The sequence below is a fragment of the Onychostruthus taczanowskii genome, unplaced genomic scaffold, assembly GCF_017590055.1.
Source record: "Onychostruthus taczanowskii isolate IOZ18803 unplaced genomic scaffold, ASM1759005v1 scaffold2, whole genome shotgun sequence".
In the NCBI taxonomy this organism is placed as follows: Eukaryota; Metazoa; Chordata; class Aves; order Passeriformes; family Passeridae; genus Onychostruthus; species Onychostruthus taczanowskii.
This window is the reverse complement of record NW_024499239.1, coordinates 6,687,796-6,711,007: the sequence shown is the minus strand read 5'-3', so window position 1 is coordinate 6,711,007 and position 23,212 is coordinate 6,687,796. Positions and strand designations below refer to the sequence as shown.

Genomic DNA, 23,212 nt, shown 5'->3' with positions numbered 1-23,212 from the left:
AATACACCTTTTCTACACAGTGCAGATAAATCTTCCCAAAAGAAATATTGCTGTTTTTCACAAGACTTCTGAAAACCTCAATCAAATGATCTTAAATTCTGTAAAATACATGCTTCTACCTTAACTCCAATTTCCGCTAGTAGTTTTATAAATCCCCTGGGTCAGACAGAGCAGAAACAGATGGTGCTCTGGAGAACTTTACAGTGCATTATCTACAGTATGACAATAAATTAAAAAGTTCTGTGGATACTGAACTTTTGCTTTAGTATCCATGTCATACTTCTTATTCAAGTAATTCTAAGCTTTCTTATTAATCATATAGTTGTAAAAAAAAGAGGCCTAACAATTCAGAGCACAAAACAGTAACAAGGAGCATTACTAGTGTGAAATATACAACAGATTGGTTTGTTTTTCACCCGTCCTCAATTACAGGTTTGCAACTCAGATCACAACCAGACATTTTCAAGAAAGAGATAATCATATTCATTTAGAAATATATGTATTTTTATAATTTAAAAGTTAGTCTGCTTTTTTTTTTAAGAGGACTTAAAGGAAAAGTAGACCAATTAACGGCAAGGATGGAAGCACTAATGGAAGGTTCTTGCAGCTTTACAGCCTACTGACACATGAATGGAGGCTGCTGTTATGAGGTGAGGTAAGTTTCAGAAATTTCATTACTTAAACTGATTATTGCAAAAGGACTACACAAATAAAAACATGCTACGGTACCTGAACTAGCTACACATATTATACTACATAATTAATTACTTAGGTTATCACCCCTTTTTATCACATATCCTTCTTCAGTTTTATGGCCTATTTTCCCATTTTCTTCAGCTTCATAAAGCCCATTGCTTCTCTCATAGTTTTCATCCATTTTTCCTTCTAGTCTGTGTCTGCCAAAAGACAATGGTGAACTGACAGTTTTCATCTGAACATTATCAGTCAGTGGAAATGAATGAAGCTTTCTTCACTTGAAACTTCATTTCTTTAAGGAAAAAACCCCCACAACTGGAATATAAACTGTTTTAAGGTTGGGAAGACGTAACTGGTTTCAGAATGTTAATATGGAAAGCTACTATAACCCAGACAGCTACTATCAATCTCTAACAGATAATCAGCTACAGAATTATGAGTTATTCATATCAGAACACCGTGGCAGGATACTTTGCTTATGTGAGTCAGAAGTCAAATTGCAACTCTTCTGGTGCACTACCTGTTTGGCAACAAACACTTACAGGACTTAGGACTACTGTACCATGGAGAGCCATGTAGTTCACACACCGTAAGAAATAGCACTGTATAGGTGGATGAGTTGGCCTAGTGCAGTTCTACCAGTCTTGAAAAACCAGAAAACAAAGGTCTTGATGCCAGAATTGTCTCTGCATGACAGATGAACCGGACATTTTCGATCAAGGGGGGCCCTGTGTGTTTTTGTTCTAAGAAAACTCTGAGCAGAAGAGAGAGACAGAAAAATACACTTGATTATACTATTAGGATCATGTCAAGGAAAGGGGTCTAGTGGCCTGGACAACAGAGAAAAATGCTGTAACTTAATGCTGTCATAATTTTTCATTTCACTACATTTTCTATTAGAGCACGGCATTCTGCCATTTTTCCTTCTGTGATACCAACATACAGCAACCTATATGTAAAAGCCAGCTTTAATTATCTTCTGTATAATTGGAAAAACACACAAAATGATGGAAACAATTAGTGTAAAAAGTCAGAAAAACGTGCAAAAATATGTGATATATTTGTTTCTTTGTTCAGTAAGTGACTGGATGATACTTGGATAGTAAAAGATGAACATAAACCAACAACTCTTATGCTTTAACTTTGGGCCACTAGCTTTAGTGCTCAAATATAGGAGTATTAGCAGCATGAACTGACTTTTCTCCTGTTACAACTAAATTTTTTTCTTGAGTCATTACCTTGCTGTGTTGTCCATTGAAATACATTTCTCAGAGTTGAATATTTTATAGGAATGGGTACAAAAAATTAGTTTCAAAATATTTAGATTAAAACCTTCCTCTGCAGCCAGTGAATGACTTTTCCATCACCTCCATATTTTTCTGTCCCCTTCAAGAGCACTAGAATTTTATCTTCTTGGAACAGAACCAGGAATAAGCAGGAAGATCCTTACTATTTTCATGACATGAATATGAAGGAAGACTGAATCCTTACCAGAGTGTTTCATTAATGTTTCATTTTCTATCTCAAAGAAGACATGAAAAATATGTTTGCAGAAGACACCATCTAGCTGGAACTTAATTGCTGGACGAATATTATGTCAAGAATACAGACTGAAAAGACTATAAACCTACTAAGACAGAATTGCTACCAGCTCTAAGAAATAGAAAGAGAATACCTTTAAACTTTCAAAGGACTATAGTTATGCAGCCTACAACTATATACCCTGATAAATCTGAACTTTATTTGAAAGGGGGAATTTTTTAATGAACACATTTGGGAAAAAAATGCATGAAAGTCCCCTTCAGCATAAATTCTCAGATCATGCCAGCTAAAATGGACAAAAAGTTAAGAAGCAGACATCAGCTTTTGACAGACTCTAACTTGTGCCAAGTACAGTTGATGAATTTTGCAAGTCTGACTCACACATTTAGAGAAATCAGGCAAGCAGTATTTGCACATGCAAGCAGAGTTGCTTATATGGATTTGTTTCTGTCACATCACAATCCCTTGCACAGATAAATCCCTGAATATTTTAGTTTCAATACTTTTGCAAGGCCTGATTTGCTACAGAGAAACTTGGTGAATTCTGCCCTGCCAGAGACCACTCAGTCTCAGTAGAGGGGCTTCCAGGAAAGCTCACAAAAATCCTGCTTTCAGTCTGAGCTGCAGTATGCATCAACAGGACTTTTAGCCACACAGAGTGCAGTGAAAAAGCTGAACCAGAGTTTTGAACATAAGCTTTAATGGCCTATGATACTTTTAGGAGACTTTATTCTGACACCAGAGATATTGAAATATATTCCTAGAAAGAAAACAAAACCAACCTCAGTCAACAACACCCCCCTTTGAACAACTTCACGCACATCAAAACTGCGCTATACACATACATGCATACGCAAACACACTGACAAAATAAGATTACCCATTTCAAGTACAAATAAAGTTTTATCACAAAAAATAAATGATTTTAGGTTCATTAAGTCAGACTGGTTTGGCACAATGTTGAATTCAAACCCTAAGAGTATTATTTTTGTTGACAGCTAGATCTCTTTAATGAAGAACCATTTCTAGAAGACCACAGGAATTACACTCCCTCAAAAACAGGTGTTTTCACAGTAACTTCAGGGTCTGAAAATGTACTAACTATAACATTGTTATTTCAATAGTGAAGTATCCACCCTTATATCATACCAGGTATAACAGACCATTTTGTTTCCACTGTGCTTATCACGATGAAAGTTCTGCTGTCTTAAAAGCTATAAAGTTTTTACAAAATCTCTAAAACCACCAAATTCCAAAAACGTTGTTTCTTCTATAAAATACAGCATATATAAAGAAAAATACTGAAGTGCCATAGTTTTGATTACTTTAATTTAAAATAATATACAGAATTAGTTTTGAGTAGTAGAGGCAATGTGGTAATGCATAAGATCCACATATATACACAGGTAAGACATTATGATACAGAGGAAAACCAGCTAGAAATTGTGTAATTTAAAATTCCTTTCATTAGGTGTCCACATATTTAAGGCAACACCTTGTGGTTTCCATTAAAATGTAGTAGTTACAGAAATGCCTACATACTATTTTTGCCTTTAATTGTTTAAATAGGAGGTTGGATTTATGAGTCTTAATTACTTCAAGAGAGGGAGAGATATGCACCTACATTTCCCACATCCTACATAAATTTTTAAACTGCTGAATCATATCACAGTGGTGGTGGAGCTAAAGGGACTCACTCTTCTACTGGTGTAAGGCTTGATTTAGTTGATGTACTTTGAGAACCTTTAGAAGAATATCTTTCTGACACAAGGAAGTATTCTCAGTTTCTGATTCCCACTGAGAACGCACATCAGACTTCTCAGCTCAGGAGGTACTGGTCATGCCCAGAAGCAGACATTAGTGTTTGGTATATTAATATTTCAGATGTTTCTCGAACTGAACGGTATTGAGAATTTGGGACTGTTCCAGTTAAATCAGATAAGGCAGCAAATAAGCATCTTTTATAGATTCAATCCAATATTCAGAGCAGGTTTACACAAATGCAATTAAAAATTAATGAGAAACCACTAATTACTGTCAAAAGGTTAAAGATACATTAACAATGTATCACAATAATGCATTCCAAGCAGCACATTAATTGAAAAGGAAGTCTGCATGACAAGCAGTTCATGCAATGTTATGGCACCTCAAAATTTTTGAGGCACTTAACAAAGTACTTGGAAAATTTGTAAAATTCAAGATTAAAAATAGCCTTAACCAGACTACTACTGGCTACTTCATTATAAAAAAATTCCCCAGAAAAATAAGCACTGTAGTTCTGAGAACTGTATTTGGTAAGTCTTTTCTTCAGAAAATTAAAGCTTACCTAAGAACTACAAAGCAGCTTACCTGTCTATTCTTTCTCATTAGACCATATACTCCCAGCCTGTTAGCTGAGCTCCATTTTCACAAGGGTAAAAATTTATTATATTTTAAATAAACACGGCTGCCATATTGAAGGTATGAAAGACAGAATGACATATGCACCTCTAGTTAGCAGAAGGATCCAATAAAGATTAGGTCTGTACTACAGACTGAAACAATATTTTTTCACACATTTGGATGTTAGTTAAAATATATTTTTACCTCTCCTGACATATCTGGTGCCATAGGAATGACTGGCCACAAAGAAGAGTAGATTCCAAAAAAGACTACCCAAAGTGCAATGCTTCCCCAGATTGCTATATGGCTGAACTGTTAAAACAAACCAAAAAAGAACAATTATCACAGATGCATTATAAAATAAAATAAGATCTTTGCTACCTAGTGTTTACAATGCTATTTTAATATATTGAATTAAATTTCCATGCCTTGTATTAATTTAACTCTACTACTTCAGTTAGCTATTTCTTAAAGGAAAATCATATTATCAGCAGCAATATTACTGCATTTTAAGCCAATTTAAATTCAGTTACAGTAAGTCCAGAGCAATTTGATTTTTCTAGTTTAAGTATTACATCTGTTGTAATTTTCAATATTGAGCATTATTTTTTGTATGTGGATATTCTGTCCTTCCACACAGTAACCACAGTTTGCTACTGACAAACTCTTAAACGGTGCAATATAACAAGTAAGAAGAAAACAATACAATTATTCATCCATCATATTCCACAGAACATTTGAGAATATGGTAAAGACATTTGCTTACCAAAGTCCAATATGAGGTCTCTAAGCCAGCCTTCAAACACACAGTCAGAACCACAAACTTCAGGAAAGAAAGACAGAGAGGATTCTTAATACGGGAATCTTAACATACAGAAATTATTAGTTTGGTTAAACTTTCAGGAGAAGACAAGAGAAATAAATTGCTACTAGAAGATTTAAGGATACAACCCAGTAATAAGCTAATAATAGAACATTAAGAATTACCAGCTTCCATTAATAATGGTCACTCCCTTGATTTGGAAAAACTCTTCTTTTGCATTAGAAATCTTATTGCTTCTTAGAACTCTGTAAGTCTGGCTCTTACAAAGGTGTTAGCATCTTTAATGACAGTATTTAGGTTACAAAGAAAGGTTTGTGAAAAGTGTAGTAGTCCTCTTCTGTAGACACTGAAGACCCTCTAGTTACAGACAGGATGACTACAACTTTCTACACCAAGACAGATTTAGAAGACATAGATGCTGGACTGAAGAAAGCTTGCAATTGTTCAAGTTTACATTAATGTAAATTTAAAAAACAAGCAAAAGTTTTGTTCATGTCATTAGTAAATGAGTCATCTGCACCAAACCCTGAAAAGCCCAAGAGTTAAATTTGGTAATATAAGACTTATGTTCTGCATACAAATAACATGTTGAGTAAGTCTGTTATGTCATTTTCATTATTCCCTCTGATCTTTACCCTTATCTTTATACTTTTTGTGGAGCAGTCTCTGAAAACATCATGTTTATAGGACGTGCTCCATTTTAGCTTACAGATGAGCAGTAGGAGAAGGTTTATGATCCCACAGCAAGGACTAGTTGATCCAGGAAAATTGTTTATCTCCTTCCTTTGAAATTCAATCAAGCGAGTTTTCTGTTTACCAAAGAAATAGTTATGACATTTTCTAACTCACTTGTGAATGTGTATCACTAGTTTTGCTTTACATGTAATCTGAAGAATGTGAGGATGATAAAAGGAGTCACAAAGACCAAGCTCCAACTCCAACAGCTATAGTTTAAATTCTAGGTTGTTGGACAACCTGGCAGCACTGGCTGTCAGTGAGTTTGTTCGTATCGAACTTCAAGCAGCCTCAGAAATTCAAAAGAAATGTACTTCAGTCAGAAGCTGAAGCAAGTTAAATCTGTATGATAAATCTTTCACTCTGATGCACAGAAGGATACAGATAGTGCCAGAAAGCTTTCACCTATAAGCTTATACTTTCAATTCTGAAATCCTGAATTCTCCTATTTCAACTGTGCTATTAAGGACCAAAAAAAAAAAAAAAAAACATACCACCACAATTTCAATATCTAAAACATGTGCGAAATCTAATTAGAAGAAAATTGAGGATGATTATGAGTATTATAATTTGCTTGGTCTATCCAGTTTGGGTTCTGTATTTGGATGCATTAAAAAAATTATGGAAAGATAACCCAAACAAACTCTTTTGGTACACTTGTTTGCTACTTAGGTCAGTCATAAGAGAAGTAAACATTCTTCAGGATAAGATCAAACATTGCTGCTGCATAGACAAAATGTATACAAAAACCAAACACTGCAGATCTCTGTAAAAGGAGATAGACCATGTGAGTAAAGAGCCCTTACTGATCTGTGATGGGATCTGAAGAATATGGGGTTTAGTGCTGCCTCCTCTGCTTCAACAGTGCACTAAATCCTATCCAGGGAGCAAGAACTCAAACTGGTATTCTGTATAAAGACTGAGCTTTTTTAAAAAAAACTCTCTGAAATGGTCATACAGATATTTTCACAGCACTCTATTCCTATTCAGAATTTATATTTAAAGAAATTATTCCAGGACATATTATGAATCATTGCATATTTCTGAATTTTATTTGTGGATCCAAAGAAACTCTATCAACTTCCGAATTCCTTTCTTATTGACTTTTGCAGAACTGATGGCTACAGACATCTGACAACCACATTGTAAAAAGTATGAGGAATGAGAATTACCTTAGCCTCAGAATTTTGATATGACTGACAACTGTTACTACTCATATACTTCACATGAACAGATTAAAAAAACCCCAAAACTCTACACCCTAGTTTTGAAAATCTCTCCAAAAATCACGTATGTTCCAAATTTCCTTGAATTCCTGTGCAAGAGCAGGAAAACTTCAATTGCAACTTCTATATTTCCCCAGACTTTTAACCTGAAGTGAAGGAAAATAGCTTTTTTAATCGAAATTCTTGATCACTCTGCAGGTTAGAAGCAAGAAATTAACCTCTCAAGATGCTCAAGTTTCAGCTCTCCTAGTTGAGAAGCAGTTGCAGAATGTGACATATAAGCAGCATTGTGACCTCTGTTTTAGCATGTGTCTAAAATATTTTCCTTTTATTTCAGTTATGGTGTTTCCTTATTCCCCAAAGTGATTTTGATGTGAATTCATATAACAGCCCCCTTACTTCAATGGAAGAATTAATTTCTTTTTTGTACCTGCCAACAGTGAGGAACTTGAAAAATTAATTAAACTTTTAACATTGAAAAACAGAGGACAGTAAGCATAAATCTAATTTTGCTTCTAAGAGAGATCTTAGAAAACCCGCTATTGAGAAACATTCATATCTAGTAAGTGAAAAGCACATGTTTAGCTTTACTAATTTATTCTAGGAGATAAAAGATTAAAAGGAAAAAAACCCAATTATGACTACTGTCTAAGAGAGCAACTGAAGTTTACTGTTAGGTATAGATCAGGTGTTTTCTGGTGGTTTGATTGCCTCTGAAAAGGCATCCCACAACCCTTATTCAATATGGCTCAATGCCTCTTTTAAGGCCTCAGGATAAATTAAGAGAGAGAGAACAGGATTGCATCATCAGAAGTCCACAAACCACTTCTATAATCAACAACCTGAGATTTCTCAAATTCAAGAACTTAAACTACATTAATAAGCCTGCTAATTAGGGAATTGTAATTCCCATAATTTAAAAAAACCAGACAGTTAACAGTAAAGAACAAATGTATCTTCTGCATCTTTATTAAACTGCTTTAAAAATCGAATTAGAACACAAAGTGCACTCCAAGCCTTCTCAAAGAGTCATTCAAGAGCCATTTCTTACTCTTGAGGCACTTCTTAAGGCACTGCACTGAATTAAATCTCCTATGAATAGACTTAAAAGTAATAGTTACAGCATATCTTTAAAACAGTTTAGAGACAACGTAGCCTTACAGTGTATACAGTGTTACCCAGGAGCAGGTAATCAGAAGTTTTGCCATTGCCAAATACAGTACCTGGAAAAGGAAACAGGAATAAAAATAAAAACATGTAAGCATCCACAACAGGACTATATATCATCTTAATTTTGATACAAAAGAGATGGCAGCACCTTCTACAGGGTACTAAGAGATTTCATCTTGAACTGCACTGAACTATGAACTGCAGTATAGAACTATGACTTGTATCATGTTTAGTGCTCTAAAACTTTCAGGGACTTCAGGGATTATGCAGGAAACAGGAACTTTGTGACACCATATAATAATAATACCAACTTTGTATTCAGTAGTAGTGCAATTAGAATTTCTTTTAGTATCAGAGATATAAAATCTTATCTTCAGAAAGATGTGAAACACAGCGGTTATTGTATATATTGATTATAACATGTAAGTAAGCAGTAAGCTTAGAGTCAGATTTTCATGACTTCTGTTACTTTTGGTATGGAAACTTTGCTCTTATCCATATTTCTGAATTCAACTTCAGTAAAAATGCAAAATATATTCAGTTTAAATTCTTGAGATGCTTGTCATTCATAAAATGTTCAAAGTGTACCCAACTCAAATATGTGGATTCATAGAAGTCCATATCCATTTGGCACATATGGAAACACACACACACATCAGTTATGCAGAATCAGAGCTCTCAAGAGATGCATTTTCATAAAAAATCCTATTTTCATAAAAACCATATGTTTTTTAAGCTTACGATTCTAAAGCAGTGAATTTTCCATTATTTATCAGAAGTTCATGACTATTTTTACAGCACAGGCTTTTCTGATCCCAGTTCTGTCAAATTTATTTTTAGACATGGGATAATCAACAACTGAATTATCAAGACGAAATTCCTCATTCTCAATTAAAAGTACTGAGGTGGCTACATTTTCCCACGTTCAGTTTTGAAATGCTTTTATCATTGAAGGATGTTCATATACTGCAACCAAACAAACAAAATTATAACACTGTGCTGTAGAGGTTCTAACCACTGGGATATTGCTTTTTACTGCATTATATGGAGTAATCAAAATGCTGTGTAATGTAGTAAGTAAGGATAAAAGTAAGATACAAAAAAAAAGAGGAAGAAAATAATAATAAAGAAGGATTTAAAAAAAAGCTCTACTGGGGGAAAGAGAAGAATAAAGGTATTTCTCTGTGGGGGGAATTAAGGGATGGATTTACAACCTCTCTGATTAGGCTGGACAGAGGAAGGTGACAAAAATGGTGATACATTCTGATAAAAACAGTTGGAAACACTTATTTTCCACTATCTCAGCTGGCACATGATATATTAAACACTGCTAATTAAGTATGTTTTCATAGTTGTGTTGAATGATTTTCCAGCCTTCATATCATCTTTATATATGCTTGAAATTAAACCCAATTTGGTTGCGGATGAAGAATTCTCCTCTCTAAAAGCTTTTCAGGACTTGTTAAGGTGGTTTAACACAGACAAAAATGATGTTTTTACTGATATCCTGGAAGAGACAGCAGGGGACAGCTTCACACAAAAATATTAGGATAGAAGTCCTCCTTAACCTAGCTGTCTCCCATTCCATGATGAGGAGCTCACAATGGCTGCATCCTTAGCTCTAGTGATACTGGTTGCATTTCTGACACTTCCCCTATTTAACTTTCTCCCTGGACAGACTAACACACCAAGAAGAACTACAGGAGCTGAAGCCTGAAAAAAAAAAGCTGAGACTATAGCTTATTTTAAAGACTACACAAAAGAGGGAGCACCTGATGAATTTACTAGTACATACAAGTTTGGCTTCTCACATTTATGTTGACCAAATTGCATCTGAAGAAGCTTCTGTGAAGATTTATGTGTCACTTTTTGTATCCACATGACAGTACAGAGTGTAAATTTTGTGTATTGTACAATGGTAAGGTCCCATGGAGCCAATTCTGACCAACAATTCTTACCAATCCATACTTTTTCTCTGATCACACATTTCTTGATAGACTCTACTATGACATATGCAGTTTGAAATTTTCTACTTACAGATAAGAAACAGGTGGACAAGCAAGACTATGACTGAACATGAGAATTTGACCAAGAGAAGGGCACCAAGAGATTTTAATCATCTTCAAGATTTGGTTTTCAACATTCTAATAAATACCTGCTAATATAGCACTGCACTGATTTACAATATATACCTAGCAGTAAAGAGCATAGTGAGAATAAGACAGGGGAATAGGCAGGCAGCTAAGCCTATTTTCCACCAGCACTCTAATGCACAAAGCTAAGCTATACCTTTCATATTTCAGGATCTACCTGCACCTTGTCTTTGTTAAGAGAAGGTGGAAGCAGGGACAGGTTCTCAGAAGTTCCTGTCTCTGGTACTCCTTAGGAAACTAATAGTATTATTTCCCTTTCCTCTCAACACATGCAGACACCAGTGATTTAATTAATAGCATATCTTTTTTTGCACTTGTATCGCCTTCATGTAAAACTCTGAGCACCACCAGACCCATGCTAGGTACTGACTGTATCACCTCACAATGTACACAATTCCCCCAAATCCCAGTTCTGCTCCCTTACCCATCCTTTCTCTAGCAATGAAAGGGGAAGGCAGCAGGCAATTTGTTCATAGAGGCCACCTGTCAGCAAGACAGTTCTAGCCCAGGGTTTGCAGGCTGAGAAGGCTGAGCTCTCACAAGTGCTTGTACAGGTATCTCTGCCATTCACAAATGAACTCTACTATGCATCACCACAGACACTCACTGAACACTTATCCATGATGTAATACACAAATCTCACATGGATTGGCTACAGCTTTGAACAGGGATTTCAGTTTGAATTTGAGATTATGGTTTTAGAGTATGCACTGAATTTTGGGAATCTCATTCCTCCTGGGCCGTGTAAACCTCTCCAATGCAAACTGTTGCCACTGAACTCACATTCAGTGTGATGTGAGTGGCCATTCAGAGAAAACAGGCTGCCACATCCCTCCCTTTACCCATCAGGAGTCTAAAAATGGAAAGTTTTTTCCTTAAGCTTTTAGGGTGTAAGCAGCTGTTACTCAGCTGAGCTGTCTCAGCAGTTTCAAAAGTCCATGAGAACATTTCTGTCCCCTACGCCAGGGCAGACTGCTTGGCTACATCACCAAAACTGAAGAGACCAATTTTCAGAAAAGCTGAGAGGTACACACTTGTTTTTTTCCTCCCCACAAACTGGAAACAAAACAAAACCCCACCATTATGAAATCTCTTCCAGCCCCAAACATTCCCACAAAATGGAAGCAGTGCTTTCAAGTTTCCTTTAATCAGCACCACTTTCTCCTCAACCACCCCACTTCTTTCTGCAACTCAAGCATATACAACAGCTGAACTAGAAGATGGACAGGACTGAGCAGTCCAAGGTGTCACTGTTCTTCTGCCACAATCCCACTCTTAGAAATATAAACTAGCAGATTAGTACAGCCTTGAACTAACAGGACAGAATGTATACACAATCAAACTAAATGTTGACAAAATGTAAGAAACAATACAAGCAATTGTAGCATTTTAGGATTGTGTAGGTATTTACTGTGGCAGTGTATTTTATAAAAATTAGCATAATTAAATAGCAATCTCTTTTTCTCCATCTTGTTTCAGTTTACATCAACACTATTGAGATAGTTAAATGTGTATGTACATATTATTTTACACAGATCTTAAATAAAACATTTTATGTATATGGCATCTGGTTTAGTTCTAGAAATGGCATCTTGAAATTTAATCACACTGAACTGTGATTATTTATAAGGCTTCCCTTAGAAAAAAGATAATATTTAGAAATTTTGTACTTTTCAACATTTATATTTTTATTTTTCATAATACTTACCATGCTGGAGGGCTTTTAGTGGAAACCAAAACAGAATGAATGAGTGGAAGAGGCCATTTAAACAATGAACCCAGAAAACCTAAGAAAGAGAAAACAAAAAATCCATGAGAACCATTTGCAATAAACTAGCTCTGTGAACCCTGACCTTTCTTTTTATCCGTGTGTTAGATTCACAAAATGTGTTTTTGTTAGGTCACCACTGTGAAGTAATATAACTGACAGGCACTTTCTGCCTCTTAGCTCTTCATGGGTCATTTGTTTATTTTTTATACTTTGGAAAAAAGTGTGTATTATCTCCTCCTTTTAATTTCAATACAGAAGGGAAATTAAAATATAAAAATATGGGAATATAATCAGAAAAATTAAACTAAACTAGGCATCTGGAACAATTGCTACATTCTAAGTGGACAATTAAAAAGGACTCTAGCTTTTATAATTTGCATTTAGTATAAGAATAAATTTAGATAGTAGAAAAATTAAAACCTGAGTTACACATATGCCTAACCTATATATTCCCACACACAAAGAAATTAAAAAAGGACAAATATCAGTTTCTTCCTTAAAGTTCTCCTTACATACTCCACTCTTGAGGAGTACAATTTGATCATATTAAAATTCCTTTAATGTATTTGCTAAACAATTGAAGTTTTACTTTCAAACTTATTTTCATTTGTAGAAGATGCCTTCTGCAAAGGATTGTATTAAGTTTAAGAAAAACCACAATAGTAACCCTTTCCATAATATATTGCATAATGACATAAAAAGACTTAATAAAAAATATGTAGCCCATTTCCTTCAATGGCAATATTGGTTTCTTCACTAACAATGTTTTTGACTGTTATGGCTCATATTGTAACTGACTGATGTGTATCTTGAGTGTTAAGGTGTTCAAACAATTGAAATTAAGTTGCCTGTCTCACATTTTCCACAATGTCTCAACATCTTTTGTTAGATTATGCAGCTACACTTGGTTGCATGGTCCAATTTACACTCTAATACTTCACACATTTAAACTTGTGCTACTCATTAACCTTTGTCTCTCCTTCTTGCTATGTCATTACCAGAACTTTTTATTTGACAGAAAGCACAGGTGGGTGCAAGAAAAATTAGTTCTACTTTTCCATTTTCCTGACCAATTCTTTTTGTCCCATGCTAATCCTTTAACCTCTGTCATGACCTCATAACCTTTGATCCCTTTTACCATAACAAATATCTGCATCAATATTCAAGGCAGTAATGTTTCCAAATCTTTAACACCAACTATTCAACTTATATAGGTGGGAATTTTGTAGCTGGCGAGTTTGTAGACATTTACTCATAGCAAATGTATAGGAACATTCACAGAATTTCCAATTAAGTCAACAATACACATGTGCAATTAAAAAAATATTAAAGCTTATTTTAAGACAGAAAAACAACTATTATAACTCACACTGTTTATTAAAACTATCACAACACGAAAGTGTCTGTATTTATGGGACCATGAAAAGTCTCGTATTTGGAAAGTATTCACAGGTACACAAGAGATTGTGTTACAGGGTCCTTACAACTTTCAGGCTGGCTTTTGTAGGTGAAGGGATGAAGTGAGGAAGAAGGAGAAAAAACTCATCTGTTTCAGTAAACAAATATAGTTTAGACAAATAATTGTGTATATAGTGGGGTAACTCCAGTTTCATAGCACAAGTGGTGCAGATATAAGAGTTAAGCATCAGCTCTGCATATTTACTGCAGACCATCACACGTAGGCATTGGTAATTCCAGGATATATTGAAAATGACCCCAAGGTCAACATAAAATGACATTACTTGAAATGTCAAAATTATATTTACAAAAAATAAAATCAGAAGAATCTTTTACAAAAGTCAAATACTCATGAAATCACAGATTCAGGCACAAGTTTAACTTAGTTTTTTTAAAAGAGATTTTTTATGGGCAATGCTGTAGCAATTTCCTGTATTTTCTGTATTAAAAAGTCCCGCATTCTTCTACTACTACTTATGCTAGTCTCTCTAAGATGAACATCACCCATTTCCCACCAAAAGTAGCTTCAGATTCCTTTTGATCCACACTGACACATTCTTGACTCCAAGTATTTTTTCCCAAAACTCAAAATTAAACCATAAAATCACAACTCCAAATTGACAAAGAACAGTACCACATCCCTCCCTCTACAAATCTAGTGACAGTTCTTATTGTCTACTGCAACACTTCTCCACAGGCATCAGTAATCCATTTCCATATAACAGTACAAATACATACAGCCCAGCAACAGTGAGGTCTAATCACTTCTGCCTACAGAAGACAGCTTTATTACCAGCAGGAAAAAAAAAAAAAAAAAAAAGAAAAAAAAAAAGAAAATATATATATATAAGAAATGAAATCCTTGTTGTCCATACTTGGTAAAAGTGAACATATATATATATATATATATATATATATATATATGTATGAGATTTTACCATTCACTGAAAAGTGTACACCTGGAAATAGTAGTAATAAAAATCCCCTCCATTTTTAATTATGAACAGCCTAGAACAAAAAGGGTAACTATACTGAATTCCTATGAATTTTTGCTTTATATTTGATTTTTACAAAGATGTACCTTAGTATTAAAGTCCAGTGCATTTTGGGAAGTCTTGTATAACTCAGGGTATTTCAGCATGTTTTCTTTTCGGCAGGATCTCTCAAATATTCCAAGAGTTAGAGGAGGCATTGCTGTAAACATCTACGTGGTTTAAAAAGAAAAACTGCAAAACTTTAGAGGTGAGGATTTGCTTAAAGATTGCTTACTCAAGCAACATTCATGGTTAAATGTAACTAAAGGCACGCAAATTGTCTTACCACATTGTAAAGACCTATACACCATCTTTCAAAAAGAATTTGTCCAGAAAAGCCATTGACAAATGCAAACCAGACCTGCAAAAGATTAGAACTGTGTATTACTCAAATGTCTTGCAAGTCACAATGAACAGATTTTCCCTCGGCCTCTCAAAAAGGGATACCCCTACAACATTTACAACACAGTTGAAAATGTTTTGGTTTAAACCCATACGAAAAAATTAATGATAAACCCAACTTTCAATCAATAAGAGAGAGTGGGCATTCTAGTCAGATTCGTGAGCAATTCCATGTAAATAGGAAAACATTCAAAGGAGGTAACTATTTTCAGAAGAAATGTCAGGTTCTTTAAGGCTTTAAGAGTGATTTAAGCTCAAATCTTAATGAAATAAAAATTCTGAGAATTATGGACTGCTGGAAGGGGAACCTACAGATTAGTAGTCATGGCCTCGCCATTGTTAGCAAGCTTGACTAACAGAATTCATAGATTAACCTGCTGTTTGGAACTTAAAACTACCAATAATCCTTACTCATGAAAGGATTAGGCTTTACCAGAGCACTAAAGTAGAACAACTTAGTGAAGAGGCACTAACTCATCTACAAGCTACGGTAGAGAGGGAAGTGGACATCTCTTCAATTCCATAATTTTTATCATTTTTTGCTAAAAGGTTACAAGGAAGCAGATTTAATTTGAAACATGTGATAACATATTTTCTAATGTTTTTCAGCAGAGCATGCAGCATATCTATTTTCTCCTATTATTCTCATCCTTGAATTAGTTAAATGACAAAGTGGAGAAGCAGCACATCTGTGAATCTTTATTAACAAATTACACTGAAACTATATGGAAAACATAAGGAAAAACATAAGCTCTCAGGTAAGACAAGTCAAAATCATCTGAATGTTCTACTCCGTTTAACACTCAAGTTTTTCAAGTGAATTTTTAGATACTGATGTCTTACAGTTCACATTTCATTGAACTTCATTAAGGAAGCATGAATTACTACAATCAATACGATGTATGTACCCAGCCTGGCCTCCAGGTGACTGGATTCTATGACCAAACTCACATTTTTTTTAAAATCATGTGGTACAGTGTCTGAACATGTCTGTGACTACTATGAGATGGAAAACCTCCTGAATTTGGTAACTATTAACACAAAAATTTGCAGGTAAAATCCAGCCAAAATTGTTGTTTGTTCAACAGATAAGAGAAATTTTTTTTTGGTGGCCACTTATTAAAACAAGATTGAATACAAAGTCATGACTGCTCAAGGCTGCAATACAGAAAGAGAGAATGCCCTGAATTTTCCAAAATCTTATAATGCTAAATTTGTTTACTTTGGTAGATTTAAGTGCAGCAAGCACAATTTTCTAACCTTTCAGACTAGAAACTGAAAAGACAATGGAATTACTTTATTTCAGCTGAATCAGATTTTTAGCAGCTCTTCTGTATTTTGATTTTTCACTTTCAAAACACCAATTATGATTTAATTGTGATGAATTTTTTGGCAGTAGCTGAGTGTAAGGGTGCAAGATGAGTACCTAATCAATTGTGCATTACAGAATAATTAATTATGCACTCAACATCAGTACAATAGATGTTTTTTTCCCCTTGTTTGTATCAAATACTGGAGTAAATTTTAGAATATTGATTTGAAAGGGTTAGGGTGGTGGAAGATATGTGACTCAGTAGCTGGTCACAAATATGTGTACATCTCATTGCTGGTAATTTCAGAAAGAGTTAAGAAATGTATCATTCTCTAGGAAGAAAATAGAAGACCACAAATACTCGTAGACTTTGACCCTTTATAACCAAGGAGTACATGGAAAAGAGATTAACTTTCCACTGTGATTTAACCACCAGGCAAAGTGTCATAAAACACTAATTTTAAATGAAAGGCCTAAATACATACACTGAATCTATTCCACATGTTGACTGCTCTTACAGGTAAATGACATTAAGCAAGACTTGGAAATGTTTGAGAGTGACTTTTAAAAACAAGGCAAGTATTTAGAATAAAATTTTAATTCAATGAAAATCTGCAATGGAATGTTGCTTTCAGCCTATTTTGTACAGAATTTAAGTTAGAATTTTCAAGATATTTAAGCTGAAAATGGTTTTAGTATAAAATTGTAAAGAAATCCTTTAACACATAGTATTGACTTCCTGAAATATTAGCATTTACTTTTTTTCTAAAGAAAGCACGCAAGTTATAGGAATTTTAGTTCATTTTAGTGTAATAAGGGACTAGATTATATCTTGGTCAGAGGCCTAGATGCAAACTAGAGATGAAATTTGGTAGCATCTCTAAGTTCTGAAGTTCTTCTGGAATATATCAAAAAAGTCCATGAAGAAGAAATCTTTCAATGTGGCTAAAAGCAGTCATCTCTAGCAGAAACACTACTGTTTAGTGGAATACCACATATTTAACTTCAAGAGACTAAACATCATTAGTATCTAAGCAGAAACATTAATTTTATATTATTTACAAGATAGTATTTGAATGGTCACATTAAGAACAACTGGCTCATGCCATAATGGCTCAAAATGAAAAGATCTAAAAGGTGGAAAAAGAAAAGACAAAGGACAAGTACAGCCCTCACCTCAAACTGTAAGAGAAGGAGAAAATAACCTACCTACTTGCCTTAACTTCTGAATCTCGGGCCCTAGAAAATTACACTCCTAACCCTATATGCAAAAACTAATATGGAGCTTACTACATTATTAATAGTGACAAGAAACACTTGCTCTGCAGTGGGCAATTTATTCAGAGACAAGTGTGTTTCATCCTAGTTATGACGGACAATGAAGGCAGCTGTACCTGCAAAATAAGTTTTTAGGATGCTGGACATGACACTAATTTAGGAGCAGACTCAAACACTTCTCTTTTAGGGTATAGGTCCTACTCTAACAACTCAAATTACTAATCCAGCTCCCTTTCACAGAAGGACAGGTGATTGGTGCTCTTAAAAATGTATTTTAGATTATATATGTGAACAGGCAGTGAAAATTAGACTATTTTGTAGTTCAATGCCTGCAAAATTTTCTACTGAAAAGAATTAGGATTCCAGCCTGTCTAAAAATGAGATGGACCTCAACAAAGATCCTTTTATTTCTAAGTTTTTTAATCAAGTAATGCAAAATGTGGGCATGAGCACAATTACTTTCTGCTGTGTGTGTTTCAAACTGAACTCGGTGCAGTTTGCACCCCTCAAGTAAGCCATGGCATAGCGAACCACAGCAGCTGAACTGTGCAGCTCAGACCCAGTGTGAGTATGCCCAGAAGCCTGCTCATGTTTGGGGTTATGCATTATATGGGTCTCAATATGCTCATGGCTATTCATCTGATATGTCAGGCAAAGGAAACAGGAACACAATGGTGAATTCCAGTTATGGACATGAACAGCAGAAAGTGGGAAACTCAGTAGTGGGAAGAAAGGAGGGAAGGGGGAAAAATAACCTCCCCATCATCCAAAGTTTATGTAATAAAAAAGTAATTACAGCTCTGATTACTTAATAAATTAATTATTTTCATAGTATCATTTAAATTGTTCTAAACAGCCATGTTTAAACATTTGTGACCGAACTTTAAATCTCAACTCCACACATGTGTTTTTTCTGCTCGTCTTGGTCTTTTACTCTTTCATTTGATATTTCAAGTTGGGTAAAAATCATATCTTCTTATTTTTTAAAACTGGAAAATCCTTTTTATTGAATATGAACCAGTTATTTTGCATTATTACTAATTATTACTAGATAGCAAAATGAGAAGTAGGACTAGGAAAATTTTGTTCCTCTGATGTCAAAGGGTAATTTTCATAACTTCAGAAAACTAGTAGTTTAATGACAGATTGTATACAGTAATGGTAATTATAAAAATAAAACCAATCCACAAAGGAGTTCTCAATTATGAGATCAATCTCAACCTCAACCACCTTTATAAAGTAATGACAGCTCCTCCAAAATAAGTATGAGACTTTGCATAGGCTTACCCTATATAAGTGTGATGCTCTGTGCTTAATAAACACATTAGTGGTCTATTAGAGATTCAGAGTTTTCACTTGCAATTTGGACTGATACATCAGAATATAACCTTTCATGTCATTGTGACTAGTTCTACATAAAAAAATAAGGCCCACATTTAAATAGCTATTGCCTCAAGACACAGAGTAAAAAAACATTATTACAGACCACTTCTAGTTTCTTATGAATAGGAGTTTAAATGTCAATTAACACTGATCACTGTGCTTGAATATTATTTTAGACCTTTGCCATTTTCTGTATTAAGAAAACAATTGACATCAATTTCATATCAGCCCATGAATGCCTAGGATAAAGGGTGTACTTTAGATTAAATTGAATATTTGTCATTACTTTCTTGATTAGTACTGAGCAGATATTTAAAAATAGGTTACATATCTATTAAGTAAAGGTAGGTATTTTCAGTTATTGTCAGAATAAAAGGAAACTTGTTTAAAGTAACTTCCAGACATGCCTTTCACAGTACTATTTTCTAAACTCCAAGACAGAGGAGGTGTGGCCACAAAAGCCTCACAGAAGTTTTCCTGATGTAGCATTTCTGCATATTAAGCAGCAGCTTACAAATACTCATTGAGCTCCCTGCTCCCACGCCTGATCTGTACAAAAACACTGAAAAGAGAAACTCAAGACTGGCAGTTGTCCTTTCTGGAGACATTCAATGATGAATTTCTGCCCATTCACTCACAGTATTGACATGAGCTATTAACATTTCTGAAAAGTTTTCTGAGCTGACAAACGTTGGGTATACAGGAGTTCAAGTAGAATTTATTTTGTCTACACCAGAGAAGTTGTATATTGCAAAATAATTGCATGTATTATGTATTAAGGGTCATAGCAACCCATATCAAAATGATCTCTTTGCCCTTCAATCTGCTCAGGAGGAAGTGACTATCTGTTCATAAAATCAAAGCCTTTTGATCTTTAGACTATGATCTCTGTACCCTGCATTTAACATTCTTTCTCAAAAAATATAAATAGTGGGATACTTATATCTGATTTGTTATAAATTTACAATATGTTTGCAGGTGACAATGACAGAAATCAAAGAAAAATAAGTTGATACGCTCTAAAGCCAACTTTTGTATGCTTTCTATAAACAAAGTATACATTAATACTGTTTTTTTCAAATACTTCTAAAGCTACTGCTAATCAGTACTTCTGGAAGTCTGATCATGTAAGTAGATATTCAGCCTTGGAAATACAGCATCTAAAGTCTGCCACTTCTTCACATGAAAGGACCTTTAGTGAACTTGTTTTTCTATAGCTTCCCTCTTTATATTTTTCTAAACAGGCTACAAAGTTGCTGCTACTTAGATAGAAATCTATTTGCAGTAATAACACAGTAAGGAGAGAAAAAAGAGGAAACTCAGAAAATGTAAAAAATATGGTAAGAAAAATGCACTCTTTTGGCTACAACTTTTGAAAAAATGAAAAACTGATTAAGGTATTTTCAAATATTATGAGTAAGGTCACATATGTAAGTGTCAAAATGGGAAATATAAATCTAATGTTTACATCAGGTTTTTTTCATATGCCATTTTCTTTCAGTAAAACTGAATACTTACTTTGCAAGTTTAAGATACTAAATTGAAAACATATTTAAAGAAGCGATGAAAGTTTAAAGAGTGTGTTTACCCCATTAACGTAAAAAATACATAAGACTATCAATGAAATTTATTTTATGGATAAGATTAAAAAAATTCAATATTTTTAACCCAAAGTTTCACTGTGAATATAAAGTTTGAATCAATTATAAATGCAATTACTATATATATATATATATATATTTGATTATAAAAGATGCAGCAGCTGTCAGAAGAAAAGGAAGGGAAGGGAGAGAGTAGCTTAAAAAATATTTAAAAATATGTTCAAAATTTTATGGTTGCTGTGTGGTCATGAAGGGAGTGTAAACTACAATTATACATTCTCTTCTAACCATACCTACGAATAAATGTACATTTATTACAACACAGTCCTCTCACACTACTGTATTTTTCACAAGATTTCACTCCTTAAAATCGCAGGTGAAAAAACTAGGTCACCTTTCAGGAAAGTATCCCTGTTCTTGAAGAGGAGCCTGAGGATGCAGGGTCACCCCATTGAGCAAGTGAAAGGTGCCCAAGAGTGGAACTAAACCTGTCTGTAAAAGCCCCGGGCACTGCTCTGAACAGCAAGAGCCCTGCAGTGCAACAGAGACCTTCGAAAGGGCTTCAGACTGCGAACCCGACAGTCCCTGCCACCAGCGCAAAGCGCTGAAGCACACACACCTCTGGGTAAACGTAAGGCAAACTCGGAACTGGATTCCTTAATTACTGCAGTGATGTTACATGTACGGCATTTTAATAAGCTAGTGATGTTAGAAATATGTTTAGTACTAATATTTACCATGCATTTTTAAACAACTGTGGTTTTCTAAGTAAAAAAAAACCAAAAAACATATGAATCAATTTATTAAAAATTTCAAGATTCAGCACTAGTAGGTATTTATTTAAAATTAAAATACTTAAAAAAATTACATAATAACCAAAAGCTCAAAATTAAGGTTTTACTTTCAAGAAGTAACATTTCATGTGCTGTAAAATTACCTCGATAATATAAAGGACTATATTCTTGTAGAAACAATATAAGATGCATTTAGCTACTCTGTTATAATTCCAGGCTCCATGAACCAACAGCAAGTTCTTCAAATACTTGAACTGCAAAAAACATGAAAAATGAACAAACATACAATTAAAATATATATAAATGAATATGAATCATATTTTAAAATATTTTATTGTAGAATTTTGCAGTGTAATGACTTACCTGAGCAATTGAGTAGTCTGAAGAATTAGCAGCCTGTAGACCTTCATTCCCACTGATACCAACACCAACATGTGCTGTTTGTATCATACTAACATCATTTGCTCCATCACCAATTGCTAGAGTTACTACCTTAACTTGTTTTTTAACCATTTCTACAACTTCAGATTTTTGAAGCGGTGATACCCTAAGGTATAAAAAAGCCAAACAGGTTTAATACAGGACTTTCAAATGGATGTACTTTTAAAACATACTTTATATTCTGTGAAAAGGTAATAAACTCAGGCCAATTAACATCCTGGTGAGTGACGTGGTCTTGTTATTGCCCTTCAAGGATATATGCTAAAAGCACATTCACAGAAGAACTCATAAAAAACAATATTTATGAAATTTGGACTACTTAAAAGCTGAAAGAGGATTCTATGTTGATGAAGTCACCTTACCAAGTGAGTTAGAGAGAACTGTTTGAAAATGTATTTTAAAAAATAAAGGAATGAAAATAATACAGCCTTCAAATTGAAGGTGGCTGTGTAATCACATTATTCAGTGGTCAGCCAACAGATGCACAACTATTGGACTTGTGAAAACGCTGCGTGGGATGAGTCCACAGCCTTGTGCAAAACCTGGGCTGAAAGTTTCTGGACAACAGCCCTTCTGAAAAATTCTGTGGTCCACCTATATGAAAAAAAAACTTTCTGTGATATTTTGGTACATGTTTTATTTGAACTCTGCTGTTGAGAATTGTACCAAGACTTGCTACAGCCAGCTTCTACAGAAGATTCATGATCTGAGTACTTCTTCTTCATCTTTTTAACTTCTTAGGAACATTATTCCTTTTCAGACAATGTTATAGGGGCAGCTGGAAGGTGGCACTGTCACTGCCTCAAGTTCATGGTGAAACCAGTAAAAAATATTTTTCATTCATTTTGCTCACTCTTAGCTGCACTCCATTTTACTCCAGAATAACCCATTTAACATTCTTCTTGCATATATTACTCTGAAGCCAATATAGAGTTGGAATTTAGTTTGCTAAAGTTTTAAAGCCAAACATCTGCTTGGAATTAATAACAGATTTTTTTTTTAAGAGAAATG

At 34.4% G+C, this 23,212-nt stretch overlaps 1 protein-coding gene across 6 annotated transcripts in view; it reads right to left on the bottom strand.

Annotated features, from left to right (window-relative positions):
* ATP8A1 (ATPase phospholipid transporting 8A1) overlaps positions 1-23,212 on the bottom strand; it is a 97,633-nt gene that overhangs the window by 16,362 nt on the left and 58,059 nt on the right. For all 6 annotated transcript variants that reach the window (XM_041402677.1, XM_041402678.1, XM_041402675.1 and 3 more), the window contains 8 exons: positions 22,124-22,307; positions 21,904-22,014; positions 15,277-15,351; positions 15,038-15,160; positions 12,436-12,514; positions 8,566-8,627; positions 5,387-5,443; positions 4,825-4,932 (listed from right to left, as the gene is read on the bottom strand). In XM_041402677.1, the coding sequence (XP_041258611.1) occupies positions 4,825-4,932; positions 5,387-5,443; positions 8,566-8,627; positions 12,436-12,514; positions 15,038-15,160; positions 15,277-15,351; positions 21,904-22,014; positions 22,124-22,307 (799 nt within the window). The remainder of the gene's footprint in view (positions 1-4,824; positions 4,933-5,386; positions 5,444-8,565; positions 8,628-12,435; positions 12,515-15,037; positions 15,161-15,276; positions 15,352-21,903; positions 22,015-22,123; positions 22,308-23,212) is intronic.